Raw genomic sequence first — 25,798 nt, 5'->3', positions numbered from 1 at the left:
ACCGATAACCCTTAGCGACAAGTCGAGCTTTATAGATGGTGACATTTCCATCCGCGTCCGTCCTCTTCTTAAAGATCCATTTGTTTTCTATCGCTCGCCGATCATCGGGCAAGTCAGTCAAAGTCCATACTTTGTTTTCATACATGGATTCTATCTCGGATTTCATGGCTTCTAGCCATTTGTTGGAATCTGGGCCCGCCATTGCTTCTTCATAGTTCGAAGGTTCACCGTTGTTCAACAACATGATTTCCAGGACAGGGTTGTCGTACCACTCTGGTGCGGAACGTGTCCTTGTGGACCTACGAAGTTCAGTAGCAACTTGATCCGAAGTACCTTGATCATCATCATTATTTTCCTCTTCAGTTGGTGTAGGCATCACAAGAACATTTTCCTGAGCTGCACTACTATCCCGTTCAAGAGGTAGTACTTCATCGAGCTCTACTTTCCTCCCACTTACTTCTTTCGAGAGAAACTCTTTTTCCAGAAAGGATCCATTCTTGGCAACAAAGATCTTGCCCTCAGATCTTAAGTAGAAGGTATACCCAATGGTTTCTTTAGGGTATCCTATGACGATGCATTTTTCCGACTTGGGTTCGAGCTTTTCAGGTTGAAGTTTCTTGACATAAGCATCACATCCCCAAACTTTTAGAAACGACAGCTTAGGTTTCTTCCCAAACCATAATTCATACGGTGTCGTCTCAACGGATTTAGACGGTGCCCTATTTAAAGTGAATGTAGCTGTCTCTAAAGCGTATCCCCAAAATGATAGCGGTAAATCGGTAAGAGACATCATAGATCGCACCATATCCAATAGGGTGCGATTATGACGTTCGGACACATCGTTACGTTGAGGTGTTCCAGGCAGCGTGAGTTGTGAAACGATTCCACATTTTCTTAAGTGTGTACCTAATTCGTGACTTAAATATTCTCCTCCATGATCCGATCGTAAGAATTTTATCTTTCAGTCACGTTGATTCTCTACTTCATTCTGAAATTCCTTGAACTTTTCAAAGGTCTCAGACTTGTGTTTCATCAAGTAGACATACCCATATCTACTCAAGTCATCAGTGAGAGTGAGAACATAACGATATCCTCCGCGAGCCTCAACGCTCATTGGACCGCACACATCGGTATGTATGATTTCCAACAAGTTGGTTGCTCGCTCCATTGTTCCGGAGAACGGGGTCTTGGTCATTTTGCCCATGAGGCATGGTTCGCATGTGTCAAATGATTCATAATCGAGAGACTCTAAAAGTCCATCAGCATGGAGCTTCTTCATGCGCTTGACACCAATGTGACCAAGGCGGCAGTGCCTCAAGTATGTAGGACTATCGTTATCAACTTTACATCTTTTGGTATTCACGCTATGAATATGTGTAACATTATGTTCGAGATTCATTAAGAATAAACCATTGACCATCGGGGCATGACCATAAAACATATCTCTCATATAAATAGAATAACTATTATTCTCGGATTTAAATGAGTAGCCATCTTGTATCAAATGAGATCCAGATACAATGTTCATGCTCAAACTTGGCACTAAATAACAATTATTGAGGTTTAAAACTAATCCCGTAGGTAAATGTAGAGGTAGCGTGCCGACGGCGATCACATCGACCTTGGAACCATTCCCGACGCGCATCGTCACCTCGTCCTTCGCCAGTCTCCGCTTATTCCGCAGCTCCTGCTGTGAGTTACAAATGTGAGCAACGACACCGGTATCAAATACCCAGGAGTTACTACGAGTACTGGTAAGGTACACATCAATTACTTGTATATCAAATATACCTTTAGTGTTGCCGGCCTTCTTGTCTGCTAAGTATTTGGGGCAGTTCCGCTTCCAATGACCCTTCCCCTTGCAATAAAAGCACTTAGTTTCAGGCTTGGGTCCATTCTTTGACTTCTTCCAGGCAACTGGCTTACCGGGCACGGCAACATATTTGCCATCCTTCTTGAAGTTCTTCTTACCCTTGCCCTTCTTGAACTTAGTGGTCTTATTGACCATCAACACTTGATGTTCTTTCTTGATTTCAACCTCTGCTGACTTCAGCATTGAAAATACTTCAGGAATGGTCTTCACCATCCCCTGCATATTGTAGTTCATCACAAAGCTCTTGTAGCTTGGTGGGAGCGACTGAAGGATTCTGTCAATGACCGCCTCATCCGGGAGGTTAATGTCCAGCTGGGACAGGCGGTTGTGCAACCCAGAGTATATGCTCACTGACAGAACTATTTTCCTCCATCTTACAACTATAGAACTTGTCGGAGACTTCATATCTCTCGACCCGGGCATGAGCTTGGAAAACTAGTTTCAGCTCCTCGAACATCTCATATGCTTCCCGTTGCTCAAAACGCTTTTGGAGCCCCGGTTCTAAGCTGTAAAGCATGCCGCACTGAACGAGGGAGTAATCACCAACACGAGACTGCCATGCATTCATAATGTCTTGGTTCTTTGGGACGGGAGCGTCACCTAGCGGTCCTTCTAGGACATATTGTTTCCTGGCAGCTATGAGGATGATCCTCAGGTTCCGGACCCAGTCTGTATAGTTGCTGCCATCATCTTTCAGCTTGGTTTTCTCTAGGAACGCGTTGAAGTTCATGTTGACATGAGCGTTGGCCGTTTGATCTACAAGACATATTTTGCAAAAGTTTTAGACTAAGTTCAGGATAATTAAGTTCATCTAATCAAATTATTTAATGAACTCCCACTCAGATTAGACATCCCTCTGGTCATCTAAGTGTTACACGATCCGAGTCGACTAGGCCGTGTCCGATCATCACGTGAGACGGACTAGTCATCATCGGTGAACATCTCCATGTTGATCGTATCTTCCATATGACTCGTGTTCGACCTTTCGGTCTCTGTGTTCCAAGGCCATGTCTGTACATGCTAGGCTCGTCAAGTTAACCCTAAGTGTTTTGCATGTGTAAATCTGCTTACACCCGTTGTATGTGAATGTAAGGATCTATCACACCCGATCATCACGTGGTGCTTCGAAACGACGAACTTTAGCAACGGTGCACAGTTAGGGGGAACACTTTCTTGAAATTATTATAAGGGATCATCTTATTTACTACCACCGTTCTAAGTAAACAAGATGCATGAAACATAATAAACATCACATGCAATTATATAGTAGTGACATGACATGGCCAATATCATACAGCTCCTTTGATCTCCATCTTCGGGGCTCCATGATCATCTTCGTCACCGGCATAACACCATGATCTCCATCATCATGATCTCCATCATTGTGTCTTCGTGAAGTTGTCACCCCAACGACTACTTCTACTTCTATGGCTAACGCGTTTAGCAATAAAGTAAAGTAATTTACATGGCGTTCTTCAATGACACGCAGGTCATACAAAAAATAAAGACAACTCCTATGGCTCCTGCCGGTTGTCATACTCATCGACATGCAAGTCGTGATTCCTATTACAAGAACATGATCTCATACATCACAATATATCATTCATCATTCATCACAACTTCTGGCCATATCACATCACATGACAATTGCTGCAAAAACAAGTTAGACGTCCTCTAATTGTTGTTGCATCTTTTACGTGGCTGCAATTGGGTTCTAGCAAGAACGTTTTCTTACCTACGAATAACCACAACGTGATTTTGTCAACTTCTATTTACCCTTCATAAGGACCCTTTTCATCGAATCCGCTCCAACTAAAGTGGGAGAGACAGACACCCGCCAGCCACCTTATGCAACTAGTGCATGTTAGTCGGTGGAACCGGTCTCACGTAAGCGTACGTGTAAGGTTGGTCCGGGCCGCTTCATCCCACAATACCGCTGAAGCAAGATAAGACTAGTAGCGGCAAGCAAGTTGACAAGATCTACGCCCACAACAAAATTGTGTTCTACTCGTGCAATAGAGAACTACGCATAGACCTAGCTCATGATGCCACTGTTGGAAAACGTTGCAGAAAATTAAAAAAAATTCTACGGTTTCACCAAGATCCATCTATGAGTTCATATAAGCAACGAGTCAAGGGAGTGAGTTTGCATCTACATACCACTTGTAGATCGCGTGCGGAAGCGTTCGAGGGAACGGTGATGATGGAGTCGTACTCGACGTGATTCAGATCACCGATGACCAAGTGCCGAATGGACAGCACCTCCGCGTTCAACACACGTACGGAACGGACGACGTCTCCTCCGTCTTGATCCATCAAGGAGGAAGGAGAGGTTGAGGAAGACAGCTCCAACGGCAGCACGACGGCGTGGTGTTGGTGGAGAAGCAGCACTCAGGCAGGGCTTCGCCAAGCTCGTGACGGAGGAGGAGAGGTGTTGGGGAGGGGAGGGGCTGCGCCTTGGGTTGTGTGTTGCAGCCCTCCTCTCACCCCTCTATTTATAGGGGAAGGGGTAAGGGGGCCGGCCCCTCTAGATGGGATCTAGAGGGGGGGCGGCTAGGGAGGGGGGGCTTGCCCCCCAAGCAAAGGGGGCGCCCCCTCTAGGGTTCCCCCCCAAACCCTAGGCGCATGGGCCCAAGGTGGGGGGCGCGCCCAGCCCTCCAGGGGCTGGTTCCCTGCCCCTTGCGGCCCATCTGGCCCTCCGAGAGGGGTGGCCCCTCCCGGTGGACCCCCGGAACCCTTCCGGTGGCCCCGGTACAATACCGATATGCCCCCGAAACTTTTCGGTGTCCGCATGACAACTTCCCATATATAAATCTTTACCTCCGAACCCTTCCGGAACTCCTCGTGACGTCCGGGATCTCATCCGGGACTCCGAACAACATTCGGTAATCACATACAAGTCTTCCTAATAACCCTAGCGTCACCGAACCTTAAGTGTGTAGACCCTACGGGTTCGGGAGACAGGCAGACATGACCGAGACGGCTCTCAGGTCAATAACCAACAGTGGGATCTGGATACCCATGTTGGCTCCCACATGCTCCTCGATGATGTCATCAGATGAACCACGATGTCGAGGATTCAAGCAACCCCGTATACTATTCCCTTTGTCAATCGGTACGTTACTTGCCCGAGACTCGATCGTCGGTATCCCAATACCTTGTTCAGTCTCATTACCGGCAATTCACTTTACTCATACCGTAATGCATGATCCCGTGACCAACCACTTGATCACTTTGAGCTCATTATGATGATGCATTACCGAGTGGGCCCAGAGATACCTCTCCATCATACGGAGTGACAAATCCCAGTCTCGATCCGTGTCAACCCAACAAACACTTTCGGAGATACCTGTAGTGCACCTTTATAGTTACCCAGTTACGTTGTGACGTTGGGTACACCCAAAGCACTCTTAAGGTATCCGGGAGTTACACGATCTCATGGTCTAAGGAAGAGATACTTGACATTGAAAAAGCTCTAGCAAAACAAACTATACGATCTTGTGCTATGCTTAGGATTGGGTCTTGTCCATCGCGTCATTCTCCTAATGACATGATCCCGTTGTCAATGACATCTAATGTCCATAGTCAGGAAACCATGACTATCTGTTGACCAACGAGCTAGTCAACTAGAGGCTTACTAGGGATGTATTGTGGTCTATGTATTCACACGTGTATTATGATTTCCGGATAATACAATTATAGCAGGAAAAAAATTATCATGAACAAGGAAATATAATAATAATTCTTTTATTATTGCCTCTAGGGCATATTTCCAACATGGTGTTGTTCGGTGCTCAATCATTGTGGTGTAAAGCTCCGGGCAAGCGTCGAGGTCTCCAATTAGGTTGTGGAGATCGCCCCGAGCAATTTGACGGGTACCGGTGACCGCCCCCAAGGGTTGCCAAAGTGTACGGGTTCGACGACTGCCCCCAAGGGTCGCCATTTGTACGTGTTCGGTAACCGCCCTCAAGGGTCCCTTAGTGGAATCACGGCATCTTGCATTGTGCGAGGGCGTGAGGAGATTACGGTGGCCCTAGTGGCTTCTTGGGGAGCATTGTGCCTCCACACCGCTCCAAACGGAGATTAGCATCCGCAAGGGTGTGAACGTCGGGACACATCGTCGTCTTTGCTTGCCTCGTTTATCTCTTTCCCGAGCCCTTTACTTATGCACTTTACTTTATGATAGCCATATTGTTCTTTGTCATATATCTTGCTATCACATAGTTGCTTATCTTTCTTAGCATAAGTTGTTGGTGCACATAGGTGAGCCTAGTTGTTTTAGGTTTTGTGCTTGACAAATTAACCACTAGGTTTATTCCGCATTTGTTCAAGCCTTAACCATAATTATTTTAAAGCGCCTATTCACCCCCCCCCCTCTAGGCGACATCCTCGATCTTTCAATTGGTATCTGAGCCTCGTCTCTCTTTATTAGGCTTTATCGTTTAGAGAGTAAAGATGTCGACTAGGGGATTAGGATTCTCTGACACTCTTGGTTTTGATGGCACAAATTTTGATGTTTGGGTAACTCACATGCTTAATCTTTTTAGGGTCATGGACCCAAATTTAGAGCGAATTGTAGATATGGGTTTTTCTCCTCCAAAGGATCCCCAAAGATTATCTTTAGAGGATGAGAAAAACTCTTATCTCAATGCTCAAGCTTCTAATGTGCTTTTCGATGCTTTGAGCAATGTAGTTATATTTCAACTCATGCCGTTTCGGGATGCTCAAGAGTTGTGGATGAAGCTTCAAGATAAATATGTGGGGATGATTGTTCTCCCTCCACCTCCAGCCATATAGTCTTCTCAACTTCTTCTACTTCACCTACATGTGGTTTGCCACAAGGTAATGACATGGTGAGTAGTGTTGGTCATTGCAATGATGATAGTATGCTTATTGTGGATGATCCTTCATCACTATATTATTGCAATGCTCCTTCTTTGGGCTTTAACCCTTCGAGCACTCCAAATGTTTCACATGCTTGTGTTGATAGTCCTTGCATATCATGTAGAAATTGCTTGACTAAATCTCATGATGATATGCTTGCTATGTCTTGTTGCCATGATAAAAATGCATCTATTTCCTTGAATTGTTGTGCTAACAATGTAGAGGAAACCGAACACTCCATGGAACAAGATGTGGTGTTTAATGGTGCCTCAAGGGATCCTACATCATCATCTATTGCTCTTTGCCTTATGGCTAAGGCGTCACAGGTATCTCCTACTTTGTACCCCAATATGTCTCTTGGTGATGATGTTGATGCTAATGATGATGATGCTAATGATGAAGAGAATGATGATGTTGCCTCCTTAAAAGTTAAGGGGGAAATAATTTTTAAAGCTCTTCTTAAGAATAAAATTGCTCGTTCCAACTTCATGGAAATCATGTCTATTGCTATTGAGGGCAAGAAATATATTGATGAGTTGGAATCTCGTCTTGAGGAGCATGAGATCACCATTGATAAAATGGAAGGTCATGAGTGTGATTATGCTAATGAGATTGCGGACCTCTCTCAAGCTCTTGAACTTGAACAAACCACCAAGGAATCTCTTGATGAGACTTTTGATCTAGAGTTATCTAGAGTAAAGGAATCTCATGATAGAGCTCTTGAGGTGGCCAATGTTTTTGAAACTAAAAATGCTAAGCTTGAAGTTGCTCATGCTAGACTCCTTGAGGATTTTGAGCACCTCGAAAATGGCTCAAGGGTCATCAAGGGTGAGCTCATCAAACTCACCGAGTCTCATGCTCAACTTGAAGCTTCTTATTTAAAAGAGCTTGCCAAGTTGCCTTCTCCTCTTGTTGTTAACGATGATGCTTGTGCTACTAACTCTATTTCTTGTGAAGCATCCATTTTAAAGGAGAACGTTGAGCTACAGGCTCAACTTGAGTTGCTATCTAGCAAAACTTGAGTTGCTATCTAGCAATTATGGGAAATTGGAAGAAAGCCATGAAAAGCTCTCAAGCTCTCATGATGATCTTCTAGTATCCCATAATTCGCTAAAGATAGCTCATGAGGCCATGATTGCTAAGGTAACATCTAGTGAGCCTCATGTGGACACTAGCACTACTTTTAGTCAACATGCTACATTGCCTTGTGCTAGTCCTCGCGATTCATCCATGCATAACGTTGGTACATCTTGTGATGAATTGCTTTCCTTGCCTTGTTGCTCTAACGATGAAGCTTATACTTCCTCTAGTGCTTGTGTTAAGACTAACCATGTAGAGGAAATCAAAGAGCTCAAGGCCTAAGTCACTTCTTTGAAGAAAGATTTGGAAAAGTGTCATGAAGGGAATGCCACACTCAACAATATCTTGAGTGTACAAAAATCCCCCAATGACAAAGGTGGACTTGGATTCAAGTCCAAGAAGAAGAAGAAGTCCAAGAGCATCAACAACAAGGGCCAAAAACAGGTCAAGAGTTCAGCCAAGATTATTTGCTTCAAGTGCAAAATTGAAGGGCATCATGTTAGATCTTGCCCATTGAAGAAGAAGGCCATTAGTGACAAGCAACAAGGGAAGCGGCTACAAGTGCATTCTCATGCTCAACCTCAAGTTGAAGAAAGGCCTCTTCCCAAGAAGACTCAGGCTAATGCTTCTCAAGTTGAGAAATCAAGTTAGAAGAAAGTGAAGAGTAGACGTTGCTACCTATGTCGTGAAAAAGGTCACGTCGCTTCTTCATGCACGAATGGTACCTTGTCCAACCCTATTCTAATTGATGATATCTATTCTCTCGGGAAGGATAAGGTTGGCAATGTGTTTGCCAAATTTGTTGGTACTCAAAGTGGTGTCAAGAAAAGAACCATTTGGGTAGCCAAGCCTATTGTGACTAACCTCTTAGGACCCAACTTGGTTGGGGACCAACTGGCTCATACTTGATCAATAGGTGTTGTTGGAGGTCATTGGAGACTTGGATACATTATGAAGAATTAAGGGGGCTTCATCATTCTTATTGTCTCAAGCCAAGTCAATTGGGTTATCAAGTTTCTATCTTATATCCAATGTGCCTCCTTGCGGTAACTTGTACTTAAATTGTTTACATTGAAAGTTACTTGCCCCTTTGCATGTTTTGGTTTTGTTCCTTGCATGTGTTTGTATATGTTGTGTCTCCAAATTGTTTATCTTGAGTAATCAAGTTTATGTATGTTGGTTTTCACTTCATGTACATGTGTGTCGTACATTGGGCCTTTGTGCATCTTGTTTGTATCTTAGTTGGCTCTTGTGAGATTAATGGAATATCCCATTATGGGGAAGTGATGTGCTTTGTGCACCTCACAATCCTATAAATGTGTGTACATGAGTAATACCATCTAGTATTGATATTTCAAGATTATCTAGTCGCTATGTGGTATGTCTTCTCATGAGAAATTCAAATTCTAAATAGTCCATTAATTATCTCTTGTTGGATTCTCTTATTGCCTCTTGTTAAGTTTTTATTGGTATCACATTATGGGGGAGTCATATGCTATGTGCATATTACAAGCCTAGAAAATGTGTACATTTGAGATATTGTCATCTAGAATTGATATTGTAAATTATCTTGTTCTTAGGTGGCATGTTAGCTCTACAAGTTGCAATTTGCTTGTGTTCGGTGTGAAGATGATGTCGGATATCCTTGCTATCTACCAACGGGAATCATTTCCAAATACTTCTTGTCTTTTGACAATTGGTACTCACTTATGTGTGGTACAAATTATTGATCATCTTTACATTGGCCTTTGCTTTTACTTGCCTTATCTCGTGCCTAGGATTGTGTCAACTCCCATTGGTTTCCATACCACTTGTGGATCTTGTTATTTTCTTGATCTTGTTTAGTGTTTTCTAGATATATTGAAAGTGGTGATCCCACCTTGTGCATTTTGTATTCAAATGCAAATTCTCTATAATGCACTAGTCTTGGGGGAGATATCCTATTTTCTATAAAACACTCATCTTGTGATCCATATTAAGTGTGTGTTGGTGGATGGCAAGTCATTTCTTTTGGTACTTTGTGCCAACATGAAACTTTGTAGAGAGCTTGGTTTGTTTGGAACCATCCTCTCGTTTGGGAGTTTGACATCTTTTTTGTGTGTTCCAATGGATATCTCATTCCTTGATGTATATTTTAATGATATCTTCCAAGTGATGATTTCTCCATTTGGTATCCTTTTCACTTGGCTTTTCCTTTTATTTTGGTATTAGTTCTTGAAAGTCTTGAGCATGCATTTTAACTTCATGTAGTTCCTTTGGCATGTTTTCTTTCTTTGACCCAATATATAGGGGAAACTCCACCAAGTCTCAAATTGGATGAGATGTGCATGAGATTCATTTTCATATCTATATGCACACATCTATGTGGAGTTTGTCCTATGTATTGTTGGTTCTCTAACTCTTTGGTCCCAATGAGTTTGGGTACCATTTTGTCTGTGTTGTTGTTTTAGGAACAATTGGAGATGCATTGGATACTCGGCTCATTCAAAAGGAAGGTGTTGTCACCATGTGCTTATTGCAGTCAAGCTAGGATGATCAATGAACTAATTTCAACCTTCAATTGGTATCTACTACATCCTTCCAATGCTATCTCGGTAACGAGTATCATCATCTACTACATGCACACATTATTGCATCAATCATGTGTAGATTGTATCATGGCATGTTATTCTTTCTTTCTTGTGATACTTGTTTCCTTTCTCAAAGCATCCCAACAATGATCTCTTGTTGCTAGTTGTGATGTCTTTGATGGTTGTGTGGTAGGAATTCATTTATATACAATAAGACCATATCTAGCCTTGGGCTATGCTTCCAAGCACATATCTTATTGGTATATGTATGACTTCCTTTTGGATATCTTGTTCCTTCGTGTTGTAACTATTTCGGGTGTACATCCTTCTTTGTAGATATATATCGTCATGATTTCGTCTACCTAGACCCTTATACACTTGAGAGAAATTACATCTCTAGATGATATCCTTTCTTTCACGTCCACCTTGTATTTCTTATGTTATTTCTTTGGTGGCTCTGTGAAAGCTTTTGCCTTGAGTGCGTGTCTTATCTTGTTGCATCTTGATGCACTCTTGTGTGGTGAAGATTATTTTCCTCATGCTTGTCTTGACGAGGCTTTTGCCATCTCAATTGGTATCCCCTGTCTTGATGATGCTTATGCTTTCTATCTTCACCTTGGGTTGTCACAAGTGTTGGTTATTCATTTTGCATATTTAATGTTCTTGTGAACCCATTTGCTTAGTTGTGTGTGAGAATGAAAGGCTTTGCACTGTGTGTCTCATTCATTCGAGACTATGTTGATGCTTATGCTCATCCGTATATTAGTCTTCTCATGTGGTTTGCCATGACTCACACACATCATTTTGGTTGAGCCTATTCTTAAGTTGCCTCTTTTACATGTTTCTCAACCATGTGTTTGTTGCAAGTGCTAGGCTTAGTTTCCTTTATGCTCACTTGCACTTGTTGTTTGTTTCTATTGATTTTGGGGGAGCTATGATCCTATTTTGTGCACTTTGTATCCAAATACAAAAATTATCATGTGTGCACAAATCATGGGGAGCTTCTCTAGCTTATTTAGAATACTCCTTTGCTCATATCATAATATCCTTCATTCATGTGGCTCATAGGATCTTTGGTCTAGTTGGTTCAATTGATGTCCTTTGATTGCTTGCTTCAATTGGTATCTTTTGATTGCTCGATTTCTTGTTTCTCTCTTTGTTATGTGTTTGTGGCATATCATTCTTTTGCAATCCTTGGGCCTGAATATAGTTTGTCTTCCTCCAAGTATTTACCATTGGATATGTGTATTGCATTCCACTCTCTTTTTGAGAGATACACAATTTATGGAGGAACCCTCTTTATATTGGCCTTCTAAGCTTTTCACCCATTTTGGTAATCAATGCCAATGGGGGAGGAGTTTCAGAGAGTTTTGTGGAGAAGTCTTCAGAGTTTTCTCCTTGCTTTGGTTTTGGTTCCTAAGAATTTGCATCCCATTCTCATGCATCATTGGTTGTTGCATTGCATGGTGATGCATAACTCCTTGTATAAACTTTCTTGAAAGTGATTGTCATCAATTACCAAAATGGGGGAGATTGAAAGAACATGCGATGCCCCCATGTTTGGTTTTGATAATTGATGACAATCTCTATGGACTAATGGTTGCCTTGAGTTATAATTGCAGGTTTTGTCCATAGGCTTTTCTTGAAGTCCATGTGTTGGTTTCAAGGAGTTTATGAGTTAACCAAGGTGCTATTAAGGAATTATCCAAAGATTGGTCATGTGAGTGTTGAGCTTATTACAAGCATGTTTTGAAGAAGAAGATTCTGTGATCATCCATGTTTACCTTCAAGACATCACCCAAATAAAGAGAGTTGGAAAGATTCAAGGTTGATCAAGACTAAGTCAAGAGTGAATCAAGTTGATCAACTCACAAAGCGTAGAAGATGTACCGAGAGGGATCAAGTGATCCCATGGTATGGTAAGCATTGTCAATTACGCTCTGTGTACTAACCCATGGTCTTCGTGAGAGTTCTTTGTGGGGTTAGGATGCGGTATGCAAGTTCAAGTGATGCATCATGAAGAGATCAAGTGCTTGAAGCTTGCCGCCCATTATGGTGACAATGGACTTGTGAAGATGAGCCAAAGTGTGGCTCACCCATAGTGGACTATGGGGGAGCAATCATCTAGTCTTCATCGAGCCAACGCAATCAAGAAAGGTGGTCCAACTTGAGGGAGTCAAGATCGTCATCATCTAGCTCAAGTGGACCATGTACAAGGCAAAGGTTTTCCCTTGATAGGTTTTCTATTTTACCGGTCTCATGGTGGTAGTTGGGAGACCGGGTTATAGGATCGTTTGCCGTACTATCAAGGGGGGCTCTCAAGTTGGAAGCTTGATCATATCATTAGTAGAGAGCTCAAACCATTGCATCCTTGCATCTTGTTTCTTGGTTCTTGTTTGGTTCTTTTTGTGAGTCTTAGAGCTTATGGTCATCTTGATGACAAGTTTGAGTTCATCGAAAACGGAGTTCGCATGCGTCTTCTATGATGTTTTCGGTGTTGGAGGTTTTACCGGTCTTATCCGAGGAAGGGTTCTCACCATTTTCTTATGGGACTTTTTTAATTTGCTTCTTATTGATATTTCTTTCAAGATTGTGTTAGCCCTTGTCGCTAGCTTTCCAACAAACTTGGTTTCATCGAATTCAGAGTCCGTTGCAAAAGTTGTGGCAGTTTTGGTGTTCTGAAAAGGCTGCAACGGTACTACCGCGAATTGGAGCGGATGTAATTTTTTACTACCGCTCCAGAGCGGTACTACCGCGGCTCCTACAGCGGTAGTACCGCTCCGGACCAAAAACTCGTCCCAAGTCCTGCGGTGATAGGCCCGGATGTAATTTTTTAGTACCGCTCGCAAGCAGTAGTACCGCTATCCCCTAGCGGTAGTACCGTGAGGTCAAGCGGTACTACCGCTCCGACTGTTCTTCTGGCCTTTTTGCCTCATCGTTGTTGTATTTCAAAAGGGTACTACCGCCCTAGCGGTAGTACCGCTCCTTGGAACGGTAGTACCGCTCTGTGCGGGCTGTGAGCATAGCGGTTGGATTTTTTCCCACCTATAAAAGGGGGTCTTCTTCCCCAATGAACCTTACCCCTTGAGCTCGTGTTCTTCCCCCATTGTTGACCTTCTTCGAGCTTGCTAACTCTCAATCCCTCCATGGATTCTTGCTAGTTTTTGAGGGGAAAGAGAGAGGAGATCTAGATCCACATTTTCACCAATCACTTTCTCCTCTATGTGAGGGGAACCCCTTGGATCTAGATCTTGGAGTTCTTGGTGTTCTCCTTCTTGTTCTTCCTCTCATCATCCTTCCTAGCATTAGTTGCTTCGGTGGGGTTTGAGAGAGAAGGACTTGGGCACTCAGTGTGCCCTTGCCATTGCATTTGGTGCATCAGTTTGAGTTCTCCACGTGATACGTGGAAGTTACAAGTTGAGAAGTTTATTACTCTTGGGTGCTTGGTACCCTTGAGCTTGTTACTCTTGGGTGTTTGGACATCCTAGAGCTTGTTCCTCTTGGGTGCCTTGGCGCCCTAGACGGTTGGTGTTGTTCGGAGCTTAATCATTATGGTGTAAAGCTCCGGGCAAGCGTCGAGGTCTCCAATTAGGTTGTGGAGATCGCCCCGAGCAATTTGACGGATACCGGTGACCGCCCCCAAGGGTTGCCAAAGTGTACGGGTTCGGTGACGCCCCCAAGGGTCGCCATTTATACGGGTTCGGTGACCGCCCTCAAGAGTCCTTAGTGGAATCACGGCATCTTGCATTGTGCGAGGGCGTGAGGAGATTACGGTGGCCCTAGTGGCTTCTTGGGGAGCATTGTGCCTCCACACCGCTCCAAACGGAGATTAGCATCCGGAAGGGTGTGAACTTCGGGATACATCGTCGTCTCCATGTGCCTCGGTTATCTCTTTCCCGAGCCCTTTACTTATGCACTTTACTTTGTGATAGCCATATTGTTCTTTGTCATATATCTTGCTATCACATAGTTGCTTATCTTGCTTAGCATAAGTTGTTGGTGCACATAGGTGAGCCTAGTTGTTTTAGGTTTTGTGCTTGACAAATTAACCGCTAGGTTTATTCCGCATTTGTTCAAGCCTTAATTGTAATTATTTTAAAGCGCCTATTCACCCTCCCCCCTCTAGGCGACATCCTCGATCTTTCACACGGCCCGCAGATTCCCCCCTAGTAATACAATGTAGTATAATGATGAACTATGTATGATCAATGTCGTTGCAAGTTTCTCTCGCGAATGCTTTTTTAAAATTTTATAGTTTCAAAAATGGGGTCTGATATGGAGCGCACGAATTCGCCCCGCAAATCAGATCTGCAACGAACTGTAAAAAAGATTTTCAGGTCAGCATTATACGAAGTCTGCTAGAGATGCTCTGATATCAGGGTTATGTTGCCCCAAAACTTATATAAAAAAGAAGAAAAAAATACTCCTCTTTTATTAGTTTATATAGAGGGAGTAAAAAAAATTTAAATACGAATCCTCATATCTATATCTATATCTATATCTATATCTATATCTATACCTCTATACCTACTATTAAAGCAAGGTGATATTTTTGGTTTCGTCCCGCATCTGATACTATGCTGATTAATTGAATTATACGCGAGGTGATACTAATTCTTGGGTCACGCGTGCACACACCGTTAGTTTCAATTGCTTTTGGATTCTCTCATACGCTCGTACGTTGCCCGAGTGGGCCTCAGCCCATTAATTGAGTGCGGCCGAGTCAGCCGGCCTAGCTGCTATGGTAGCCGGCGCAAAAAGTTAGGTGCTGGTGTTTGGGATCGAACTCCAAACCTCTGGCCCAACAACAAGGCCTATGTACAATTGAGCTACATCCACTTTGTGCATAGAAATTGGACTGATTCTCTGTTAAATAATACCACATCGCTTTCCTAAATCCTAGGTTGCCAATTTAAATACATCTAAGCTTTAAAATCAGTACATCGTCTTGAGAGTCAATAAACAGATTGGATCCCATTTGGTCACAAATAAGCAACAAAAATAAGGCAACGAGAGGCTGGATGGTGACATGCAAATATATGAATGAGGTGTGCATGCGGCTAGATGGACAAATATATGGCTATTATGAAAGAAATCAGTGACACATGAAGGCCATGGACGGCCGGCACATATAGACGGATGGCAGAGCAGACGGTCTCTCAGCCTGATAGCGCACACGGTTATGCACGATGTGCTCGCCACACCAGCAGCCATGTTCAAGGACCAGCCCGATAGAGGACAAAAGACACAGATATGGCCAGCATCTTCAATTTAAAGTAGAGACGCTTTTTTTAATCAAAGAGCTAAGAAATTTTATATTGGAAAAATTGATTGATACCATCTAAGAATTTTAGATTGAAACATGGATTAAAAAATGAACAAATGCATATTGTGCAGATACTACGATGTGAGAAAAAAATGACTGGCCAAAACATGTTAAAAAAATTCACATAACTGAATGAATCTAAAAATAATAGCTAAACAAATATAATAGGGATATTAGTGGATATTCAAATAACATTAGAGCCTCCATTTTAAAAATAAAAATGTACAGAAACAAATTGGTCCAATCCAAATGCAACATCTTTGTAAAGAATCTTGTCAATGAATATAAATCATATAGTGGACAAAGTAGAGAGAAAAAAAATATGGTTGCACACATCCATGTGCAAATGAAATACCGTAAATCACACAAAGGAATTATCAATTTTTTGCCGTGGATGTGTCTTGCATACAAATCAGCGTAAAATGTAATATGAACCTAATAGAAGTTCCCAGAAAACTAAGGATATTCAGGCAAAACTATATAAACTACAGGAAAAAAAAACTCACAAGGATTTTGGTTCAGATTTTTCCAACTGTGGATTTGGTTGGTAAAACATTGGGTATTTCTTTGATATATTATAACCATGTACTGAATGCACATGGAACATAAAGTCATGCAATTTAAAAAGTGAGTGTAAGTATAATAGAGGGTGTATGGATCAACTGTAGCTGGCAGAGTGCCGGCCTCACGTCCAGGTGGATGGGATTAATTTTATAAGTTTTAAACATTCCTTTTACTTGCGCGGATCAATGAATGTGTGTCGTGCGATGACCAAGATAGGATTGATGAATATTTTAACACATTGTGATTAGGTGGCCACCACAAGCACTATCAGGCAAGGCGAAAATTCAGATATGCGATAATATAGGTGAGGCGCCGTGTTAAAATAGATGACCGGGAGATGTGGAGGGCCTTGAGTCATGATTATTGAGCTAGGAGCATGTAAAAAATAATCTCCCGTTGCAACGCACGGGCATTTGTGCTAGTAAGATCTCATGAATGAATATAGCATCTCTAAAATAAATCCTTTTTACTATGCTTAATAGCACTAGATTAGATCCGAGAAGAAAGACTGCTTTGAGATTGGAAAAGACACGAGGCATCTTCCAGAGGGGGTCCAGCCTTTTATTCACTTGGATGAAGAGATAGGACCGGTCAGTTTGGGATCGATACGCAGGATACTTCTTCTCTAGAAGAACTGACTGACACAATAAAGCGCGCCGCCGCCCAGGTCTCCTCTCCATTGCAGTTGCAGCCTCCGCCTGGCTCTGGCTGGATCCTCAGCCCACCGCCGCTTCGACCCGGAAGCGAATTTCTCTCCTTCTTCTGCGTTGGTAAGTAGCCTAGCCTGAAATCTGCATCTATTTCTCTTGTTCTATGGCAGCCTAACCCAGCCCTTGGTCGATATAGCAAGCTAGGTTTTGTCCAATCCAATCCAGGCCAGGCATCCTCTCTTTTCTCCACGGGCGGATTGACGGCCGCATGCAGCTAGGATGCGGACCCGGCCATCCCGACCCCTACCTGGAAGCCTCCTCTGAACTTTTAAATAACATGCCAACTTGAGGCATCCCCTTATCAGATTGTGCCATTGCACACCACCAAAGTTATCTGCCATACATGTATAATCAGTTGATCAAATTGCACAACAATAACAAATTTTGTAGATGAAAGAAACTTGAAAGAATTACTGCTAAAGGAAGAATTACTACAAATTGCAGAGCCTTATACTGTGTACTGTACATATGTGTATACTGGTCATTCAAATTTTTACTACTGGTGAAAGGATACTGCAAATTGCACAGCCTTGTGCTGTGTACTATATTGCACAAGCATGTAACTACTACATGTCACGTTAGAACTTACCATCTGAACTTCTTCTGATTTTATATCTGCACTTGCTGGTTGTGTGAGAGAGAGAGATCAGAATGCGTGAAATCTGTAGAAATCATGGGCACTTTGAGCTTGCCAGTGTGTGGGTTGGTCGTTTGGTGGTAGCAGGGGCATATCTGACGAGTGTCCATTCTGACTGGTGCCGGGAGGGATGCAGATGCAGCGCTTGCAGGAACTAAAATCAGAATTACCTCCGGCGGGCAGTGGCTGCAGGTTCACAGCGAATTCTTGGGAAGATTACGCGGACGGACATCCTCCGGTGCGGCACGGCCATCATCCCTCGCCTCCATGGCGGCGCGACCTTCACCCCTCACCGTGGCCCCTCCTTGCTCTCCAATGGACGTTGTGCGAGGCCCTGCTCCCTCTCCTCTCACGGCGGCACGACGCGCTCGACTCCCTCTGTCTCCTCGGTGAGCTCGCCCGTCAAACCCTACCTTCGTCGAGCAATGCAGGAGAACGATCCCACCCGCGCACAAAAACGCCTCGCCCCGCCTCTGTCTCTCCTGAAAACTACCAAGTCTGGGTGTGTTTTGGTTTCAGTCAATCATGTGCGTCCGATGTAGAATGAGTGGCAGATATTGTAAGCTAAGGCGCTCTGTGCCTTTGCTCTTCAAAGGCACTGAAGCTGAGTCCAGTAGGAGTATATGTTATGTCCATCTCTGAGTCCTCGACTCTGGAGGATATCCAAAATTACCTTTTCAAAACCAAGGCCAAACAACTTCTTTAAACGAAAGAAAGATGCATATCCAGTTATCATTGATCGTTTCTTCGAATTAGAGATGAGGATAATCCAATTTCAGAAACTACTTCCATACCGGCAACCGCTACCACATCTCTCCTTTGTAGCCTTTGAATGCCATTGTAATTTCAAATCGTTTATGTACAGTTGGTGCACCAAACAGCACATAAATTGTTTTGCTTATATTCTTCTTCGTGTTTCTTTGTGCAGCTATCGGAGAACGGTTAACATCAGTTGACACTCTATCAAGGTGCAGACACAGCTGCTGACCAATAATTTGGGTCATGTCTACCCCCGCTTGCAAAGACGGGGCTAATCTTGACGACAACCATCCCAACGGGCGACGTGCCAAGTCCAAGCATGGTCACACAGATGATCCCAATAACCCGTTTAACCCCAAGAACCGCGGGCCATTCATCATGTGTGCCTTCTTCTTTACATTTATAATTTTCCTCTGCTGCATGATTGTGATCGCAGCTGTCAACGAGGCCCAACCACCTGGCATTGGCGATCTCTTCGTCCGACTTATAGGCAAAAGTGGGCTTGATCCTGGCACCTCCGCCGACTTCGCCGGCTTTCCACCTTGCCTTGGACTTCAATTGGACACCACGAAGATACCGGCGCTGCAGCGGAGGAGGCAACTCGTTGCTGCGTGTCTCCTACCATGACATGATCCTGGCGTGGGCTCAAGTGCCACATTTCTGCGTCTACGGCCACTGGGGCATTGACAGTGTTGGTACCTTCGAGGTGGAGGCCAAGGCAGACGCCTCCGTGCTGCGAGAGGAGGTGCGCAACTTGCTTTGGAGCGAGATTCAGGTCGTGGGGAAGGTCGAGTTCTACGTGGAAGGAGAGGTGGCGGGCCTAGGGTATCTTCGCTGCAAGTTCTTCGTCATAAAAGATAAGGCTGCGGATGTGGCCAAGAGCCTGTGCATCCTCCGCCAGTAGGCTGGACCTATGACTTCTGATAAGGGTGTTATATATCCTCCCTTCTGTCACTGGATTACATTTACTTTTGTAATAGCTGCTATATTCTGCTTTGAAATGAAACAAAAAAACTTCAGCTGCATATTTTTTCTCGAGTGGTTATTTTGTTCGGAAAATGCTAGCTTAATCCTCCGTGCAAAAATTCAACAGAAACTTTCACCATACTGTGTAGGCTTCACCGCTTCAGACTTGCACAGCAGGTACTCCCTCCGTTCCAAATTACTCGTCGTGGTTTTAGTTCAAATTTAACCACGACGAGTAATTTGGAACGGAGAGAGTACTTATCATATACGTGTACGTGTCTTGCCTAGTAGCTCACTTTGGAACTGAAAGCTTGGTCATCTGGAAGGAAGGTTCTACTCAGCTGTTGGACTGGTCAGAGGGAGTTCCTTTCAGTTCTACTCTGCTAATTTTGCTAGTCTAATTGATGATACCCTGTACACTGAAGCTTCAGTTAGTTTTTTCAGTTACAAGTTAGTCTTGGCTGGACCTATGCCTTCTGATAAGGGTGTTATATATTCTGATTTGAAATAAAACAAACAACTCTAGCTGCTTTGAAATTCTGTGTCCCCTTTTTTCTCAGTTTTTTGTAACTTATAAGTACTTAACATCATCCTTTATTATCATCTGACATATGGAAGTATTTGTATTGTTTGTCCATCAATTTGTCATACAGTCATTTGATCTATTTTGTTTTTTCATTCATGATTGAATATTCGGGCGTTGTGCTCTTTCCGCAGCGTAGCGTCCAGCAGACCAGGGTGGTAAACGTGTTCCAATGCTTCAGCCTTGAGGCGCTCCGCCGTGCTCAACCACCAGTTGGAGAGGCTCCCCGTCCCCATGTTCTTCATACCATGCTGCAGTGAAGGGCATGCGTGAGAAATGGCAAGCTACCAGCAGGAAAAAGGGCGGCCAACCTCTCTTGTCAAGCACATCAGGATTCAGAGCATCTCCAGCCGTTGGCCCCCCAGGGGGCGCGTAAAATCGTCGCCTGGGGTGAGCCGGCGCAAAAGATCGGCCTGAGGACGAGTGGGTTCCCAGTCGCCGACCCCAGGACCGTCCCCAAACGTCGTCTAAGTTAAAAAAAAAACATTCGGCAAAGTTCGGCTAAATTCGGCTAAAATTCGACAAACTTGGCACATATTAGACCTGTTCGACAGTTTACATAGCAATTTTTTCTAAAAAAAAGGCCGAAACTACAAATAAGGGCGAAGAAGCCGCTGAACGCGGCGTGGTCGCCGCCGGCGGCGGCGGCGGCCTTCTCCTCCTTGACGTGGCCGTCCCTGCTGGACCCCTGCCCGGCGTCGCCATGGCGGACCGGTGGCGGTGGTGGCGCGTCGTCGAGGACGACGACGCCTCCTTTGTCGCGGCCCCGGCGGCGTTGTTCGTAGCGCTGCAGGGCGGCGCACTGGCGCTCCCCACTCCATCTTGAGCCAGTCGTCGAGCGTGCGGCCGGGGGCGCCCCACCACGCGGCGCCCCTCGCTGTTTTTGACGCCGCCCACCACCGGCGCCCCGTTGGTGGACACCAACCTCTGCTCCTGGCGGCGCTGGAAGTACGCCGCCCACGCCGCGTGGTTGTCGGCGACGTACTGGGGGAGGGCGAGCTGCTCCGCTGTGAGGGAGGCTCGCACGCGGTCGACCTCGGCGGCGAAGAAGGCGCGCGGGGCGCGCCTCGACGTCGTCGGGCACCGGGGGAATGGGCACTCCCCCGTTGCTGAGTCTCCACCCCGTTGGCCCGGCGCGCATGTCCGGTGGCGCCGGGATGTTCGCCTCGAACAGGAGCCACGCCTCCCACTCGTGAAGCGAGCGACGACCGAAGCCGTTGGCCACCGCCGCGTTGCCGGGAAAACGGGCGGCCATCGGGCTTGGGAGTGAGGGAGAGGGAGGGAAGAGGCGTCGGCGGCTGCGCACGGGAGAGGGAGAGCTCGGCGACGGTCGATGGGCGGCGAGGGCTAGTGTGGCCAGAGGCGAGGGAGGCCACCGGCTTATATAGCCGCGCCCGTGCGTACGCGTGGCGAGAGGGGAGGCGTCGCCACGCTGCCCGTGACGCGCCGCCCGTGATGAGGAATCAATGGCAAGGCTGACCGGCGTCGGCAGCGCGGCAGCCTTGGCATTGATTCCCGTGGGAACCGAGGCGATTAGGCGACGAAGCGGACGTCTCGCTGACTCGGCGGGCCCGCGGCACTTTCGCGCGAAAACCACTCGCCTCGGCGCCCCCGGACGCGCCGGGTTCGGTCTAGGTCCGCCGGCGCTAATTTCGGTCCAAGCCGACGAAAAACGGGCCCCTGGGGACGCGACTGGGCCGTTTATTGGCGTCGGCGCGAAAAAATTATCTGGGAAGACTTTGTTGGAGGCGCGGCTGGAGATGCTCTTATAGGGGCAGCGGCGAAGCTACATATAAATTTTTGGGCGGGTCATGGTAAAGAAGAGCACAATTTTTAAGCGCGCACTTCAATTCTAACATGAACATGTGTGCTTACAAATAGGTGTAGGCACGACGTGTACCTCTGAAAAGCACCAAGCTGGTCGGCCAGTATTTTCTGGACTGCGTTGGGGAGCTCGAGAAGCAGCCTCGCCATGAAGCAAAGCCGCGCAACAAGCACCATGAAAATAGCAAAAACATAATATCAAGTTTCAAACACGCAACTTAATAGATAATTGTGCTAACCAGGACGACGCCGTATTTTCTTTGTTTCTTAAAAATTTTGTTGGTGTACTTGAGCACATATGTGCAAATTTTTACACCCAATAATTATGGACATAATAACAGCGTTCATACTGTCACCCTTTTGTATAACCTCATGATATCTCGACCTTTGTTGATGTACTTGAGTATATATGTGCATTTTTTTATACCCATCAAATTATGGAAATAATAAAAACGTTTAGATTTTATATTTTTTTATTTGAAAAAGGAGGATGACCCCCAGCGTCTGCATCTGGGAGATGCATGCGGCCATTTTATTGATTATTCTTGAGGACCTTACAAAGTAGAACAACAATATGCCTGAATCCGCCATCTTGGCAACATCTGCCGCTACTCCTATTCAAATGATGAAGGGGTGCAAGTTGGGCCACATACCTAGACCTCTCACCTAAGCTTAACATCTAAAGCCGGAGGCCCCCAAGCCATCTGTCGGGTCCGGTGCTCAAACCGGTTCGACGCACTCACATGTGTCGTCGCCGCCATCTTCCACTGGTCCATCTTCAGAGCAGATTGAGGTGACAACCTTGTTAGATCCTCCGCCATCGGCGCCACCACGACGCCAAACGACGACCTCCACCTATGCGAGCCTTGGCAGGTCCTCCGCCATTGACGCCAGCCGACGAGCTCCACCTACGCGAGTCCATCTCCAAGCAACGAACGTAAATCCATGCTAGGATAGGGCCACACCACTATCGTCGCCCACCACCCACAAGCGCCTCCCAACCCTAAGGTTCCCAAAGCGGCGCCTTCAAGAAGGGAACGGCGCTGTGAGCGCCGCCGCCGCCCAACAAAGTTAGGGCTTTCGCCCGGGAGACCTAAGGGAAGGTGAAGTGAGGAGATCAGTCCATACCGACGCCTCCAAGGAGGGGAACGACGCCCGCAGGCGTCGCCGTCGGCGCGGCCGGTCATGGTCGGCCAGGGATTTCGCCCGAACTAGATCCCCGCCACCAGCAGCGCCTCCTGTATAGAACCGGTGACCAAGAGGAAGAGCGGCCCGACCAGGCTGGCCCGCACGATGAACAGGGGAGGAGGGGAGGTGCCAGATCGCGCGCACCGACCGCCGCAGAAGCCGCCGCCGGCCGCCAACGACCACCAGATCCCGCCGCCCGCGCGGGCGGGACACCAGATCCACCGCCCGCATGGCTGCTAGCCGGCCGTGCCTTGACAATGGAGCCGCCGCTCTAGATCCGGAGTTCCCCACGCAGATGCAGGGCAACAGAGGCCCCACCGCCACCATCCTTTGCGCCCCAGGCTTGTCCGGCGGCTGCCTCAGGCGGCGGCGAGGAAGGGAAGGGGGGGAGGGGCGGCTAGGGTTGGGAGGAGGAGCGGCTGAGGTCATACATAGGTGTATGATGAAGGACGTTTAGATTTTATCTACTGTCACACTTTTGTGTAACCTCATGATATCTTAATATAAATCACTGATTTAATGACATTGATCATGTTATTTAGGAATGCAATTATTTCCTTGTACTTGAGCGCTCCCTATTTTTTTTGAAAAGGAGTTTAAACCCTCGGCATCTGCATCAATCGATGCATGCAGCCATCTTTATTGATTATTGCACAAAGGTCTGACAAAAACATACATCAATCCACCCGAAGCAACCACTCACACCTACAAACTCGATAATGTGAAGTGCTCTCATTTCCCATATCTAAAACCGGTGTCGTCGCCGATCCATCCACATAATGTATCGGGACCAACAATCGGTGCAGCCTACCTAAAGCGCACACCACATGCATACGTTTTAGAAGCCGCCGTCATCATCGGACTACTTACCCATCTTCAGAAGAGAGATCCGCATCATCCTTGCCAGTCCGGACATCCGTCGACGCCACCACGATGCCCAACGGCGCCACCGCCCTACACTTGTCCGTCCAGACGCGAAGACTCTGGAAGATCCATCGTGCGTAGCACCTGCCAACCAGGCATGACACAGTGTAGCACCTGTCGGCCAGGCATGACTTGACAGCTCCATCGAAGCTCCATGCAAGACGAAGTCGCTCCACCTCCTGCCTCTGTCTTCCAGCGCTGCTCCACAAACGACACTGCCAAGAGAGAAACGGCATCGTACTACCGCCATCGTCCGATCTAGCAGACCAGATCCTAGGTTTTCCCCCAAAGCAGCACGAGTGGGTCAACAACAGTTATACGACAATGCCTTCACCAAGGTAACGGTGCAAAACGCCACTATCGCCCGCCAACGGCTCGGTTTTCACCAGCAACTATGTCTGCCCGACTCGTAGCCGGGACTAGATGAAGAATCTCAAGATCCGACCACCCAGCCACAGGCCAGCCATCTCTGACGGAAGAGATAACAACCACCACCAGCTGCACTGGTCAGAACAGATCTAACCGGAGGTGCCGCCGACGGGACCACCAGGCCCTCCATGCCGCCACCGCCGATCCAAAGGCATATGGCGCGCCGCCGCTGCCTCCGACGCTGCGGCGCCAGAGCCATCGCCGTCGCCAACACTGCCACCACAGCCGCCATTAGGACGCCGACCGGCCACCACACCGCCGTAGTCCAAATCTGGGCCGTCATGAACCAGATCGGCACCGCGCAGTCCAGATCTCTGATCGGTCCAGATCTCTGACGGAAGAGATGACAACCACCGCCAGCTGCACTGTCACACCCTCGAGCCAGGGTGCCCCACGTCATCCTATGACCCGCGAGATGGAGGAGTGCCTCCGCCGCCGCCGTTGCACGCACAGGCTATGCCCGGCTCTGACCACCGGCAGCGGCGGAGAGGAAGAAGAGGAGGAGTGACCCGGCGGCTAGGGTTGGAGCCCCTCGGTCGCCCGCGTGGAGGCGGCGGAGGGGAGGGGAGGAGACAGATGAGATCTGGATGGACGAATTAGCAGCTAGGCCGTAGATGAGCAACAAGCATCGAGCGGCGAGGAGGCCGCGGCCGCGCACGAGACCCCCGCTCTGCTTAGCGCTCCCTATATGGTAGGAATATATCATTAACTAGATGATACCCCGCGCGTTGTTGCGGCAATTCTTAGTCTATAAACATGGTGGTAGATAAATTGAACAACTTTTTTGCATAGTGTACTTACGTACTTAGATAAGAAAATAGCAATGGACACAATACTTGGTTTAAATATAAATATTGGAAAACATGAATTATGAGTTCTTTTTTTTACTAAATACAGGGCAGGAGTAATTTCATATGGCTTATATGAATAACAATGTACTCCCTCCGTCCGGAAATACTTGTCGGAGAAATGGATAAAAATAGGTGTATCTAGAACTAAAATACGTCTAGATACACTCATTTCTCCGACAAGTATTTTTGGACGAAGGGAGTATATATTATTGTAACTTTTCTCGTAAATCAATCCTCATATCTGCATTCTTATGATCTACACAAAAAATGACCATTGTAGTTGCTTGCATTACGTGGCAGTGAGTGATGGAGCTCCAATATCAACAAAAACAAAAATCCTTCTCTCTCTATTTTGCCAAAGAGTACAAATTCTCTTGTCTGAAAAGAGCATGTGTACTTATCATCAGCACCGCGATCCAAATTATGGCACAGAAGTTAGGATTTGTTTACAACAAACGAAAATCCACAGGAGCGGACGAGCTCGCGTGCTCACGGAATCGCTACGCACTCGTTCTCTCCGGGATATGGGCCGTGTCAGGTACTGTCAGAGGTATAAGACGCGTATACTCTGGGGCTTGGGCTGAATAGATATGGCTGGGCCCTCATCTTCAGTTTGACAGACGTTGCGGT

At 46.1% G+C, this 25,798-nt stretch overlaps 1 protein-coding gene across 2 annotated transcripts in view; it reads left to right on the top strand.

The window, feature by feature from the left end:
• LOC119309521 overlaps nucleotides 1-19,428 on the top strand; it is a 56,671-nt gene extending 37,243 nt beyond the window's left edge. For both annotated transcript variants that reach the window (XM_037585509.1, XM_037585508.1), the window contains one exon: nucleotides 19,110-19,428. In XM_037585509.1, the coding sequence (XP_037441406.1) occupies nucleotides 19,110-19,307 (198 nt within the window). In that variant the 3' untranslated portion in view covers nucleotides 19,308-19,428. The remainder of the gene's footprint in view (nucleotides 1-19,109) is intronic.
• Nucleotides 19,429-25,798: the final 6,370 nt, after the last annotated feature.

The sequence above is a fragment of the Triticum dicoccoides genome, chromosome 5B (genome assembly GCF_002162155.2).
Source record: "Triticum dicoccoides isolate Atlit2015 ecotype Zavitan chromosome 5B, WEW_v2.0, whole genome shotgun sequence".
NCBI classification, from domain to species: domain Eukaryota; kingdom Viridiplantae; phylum Streptophyta; class Magnoliopsida; order Poales; family Poaceae; genus Triticum; species Triticum dicoccoides.
Note: the sequence above shows the minus strand (reverse complement) of the source record. Positions and strands in the feature narration are given on the sequence as shown.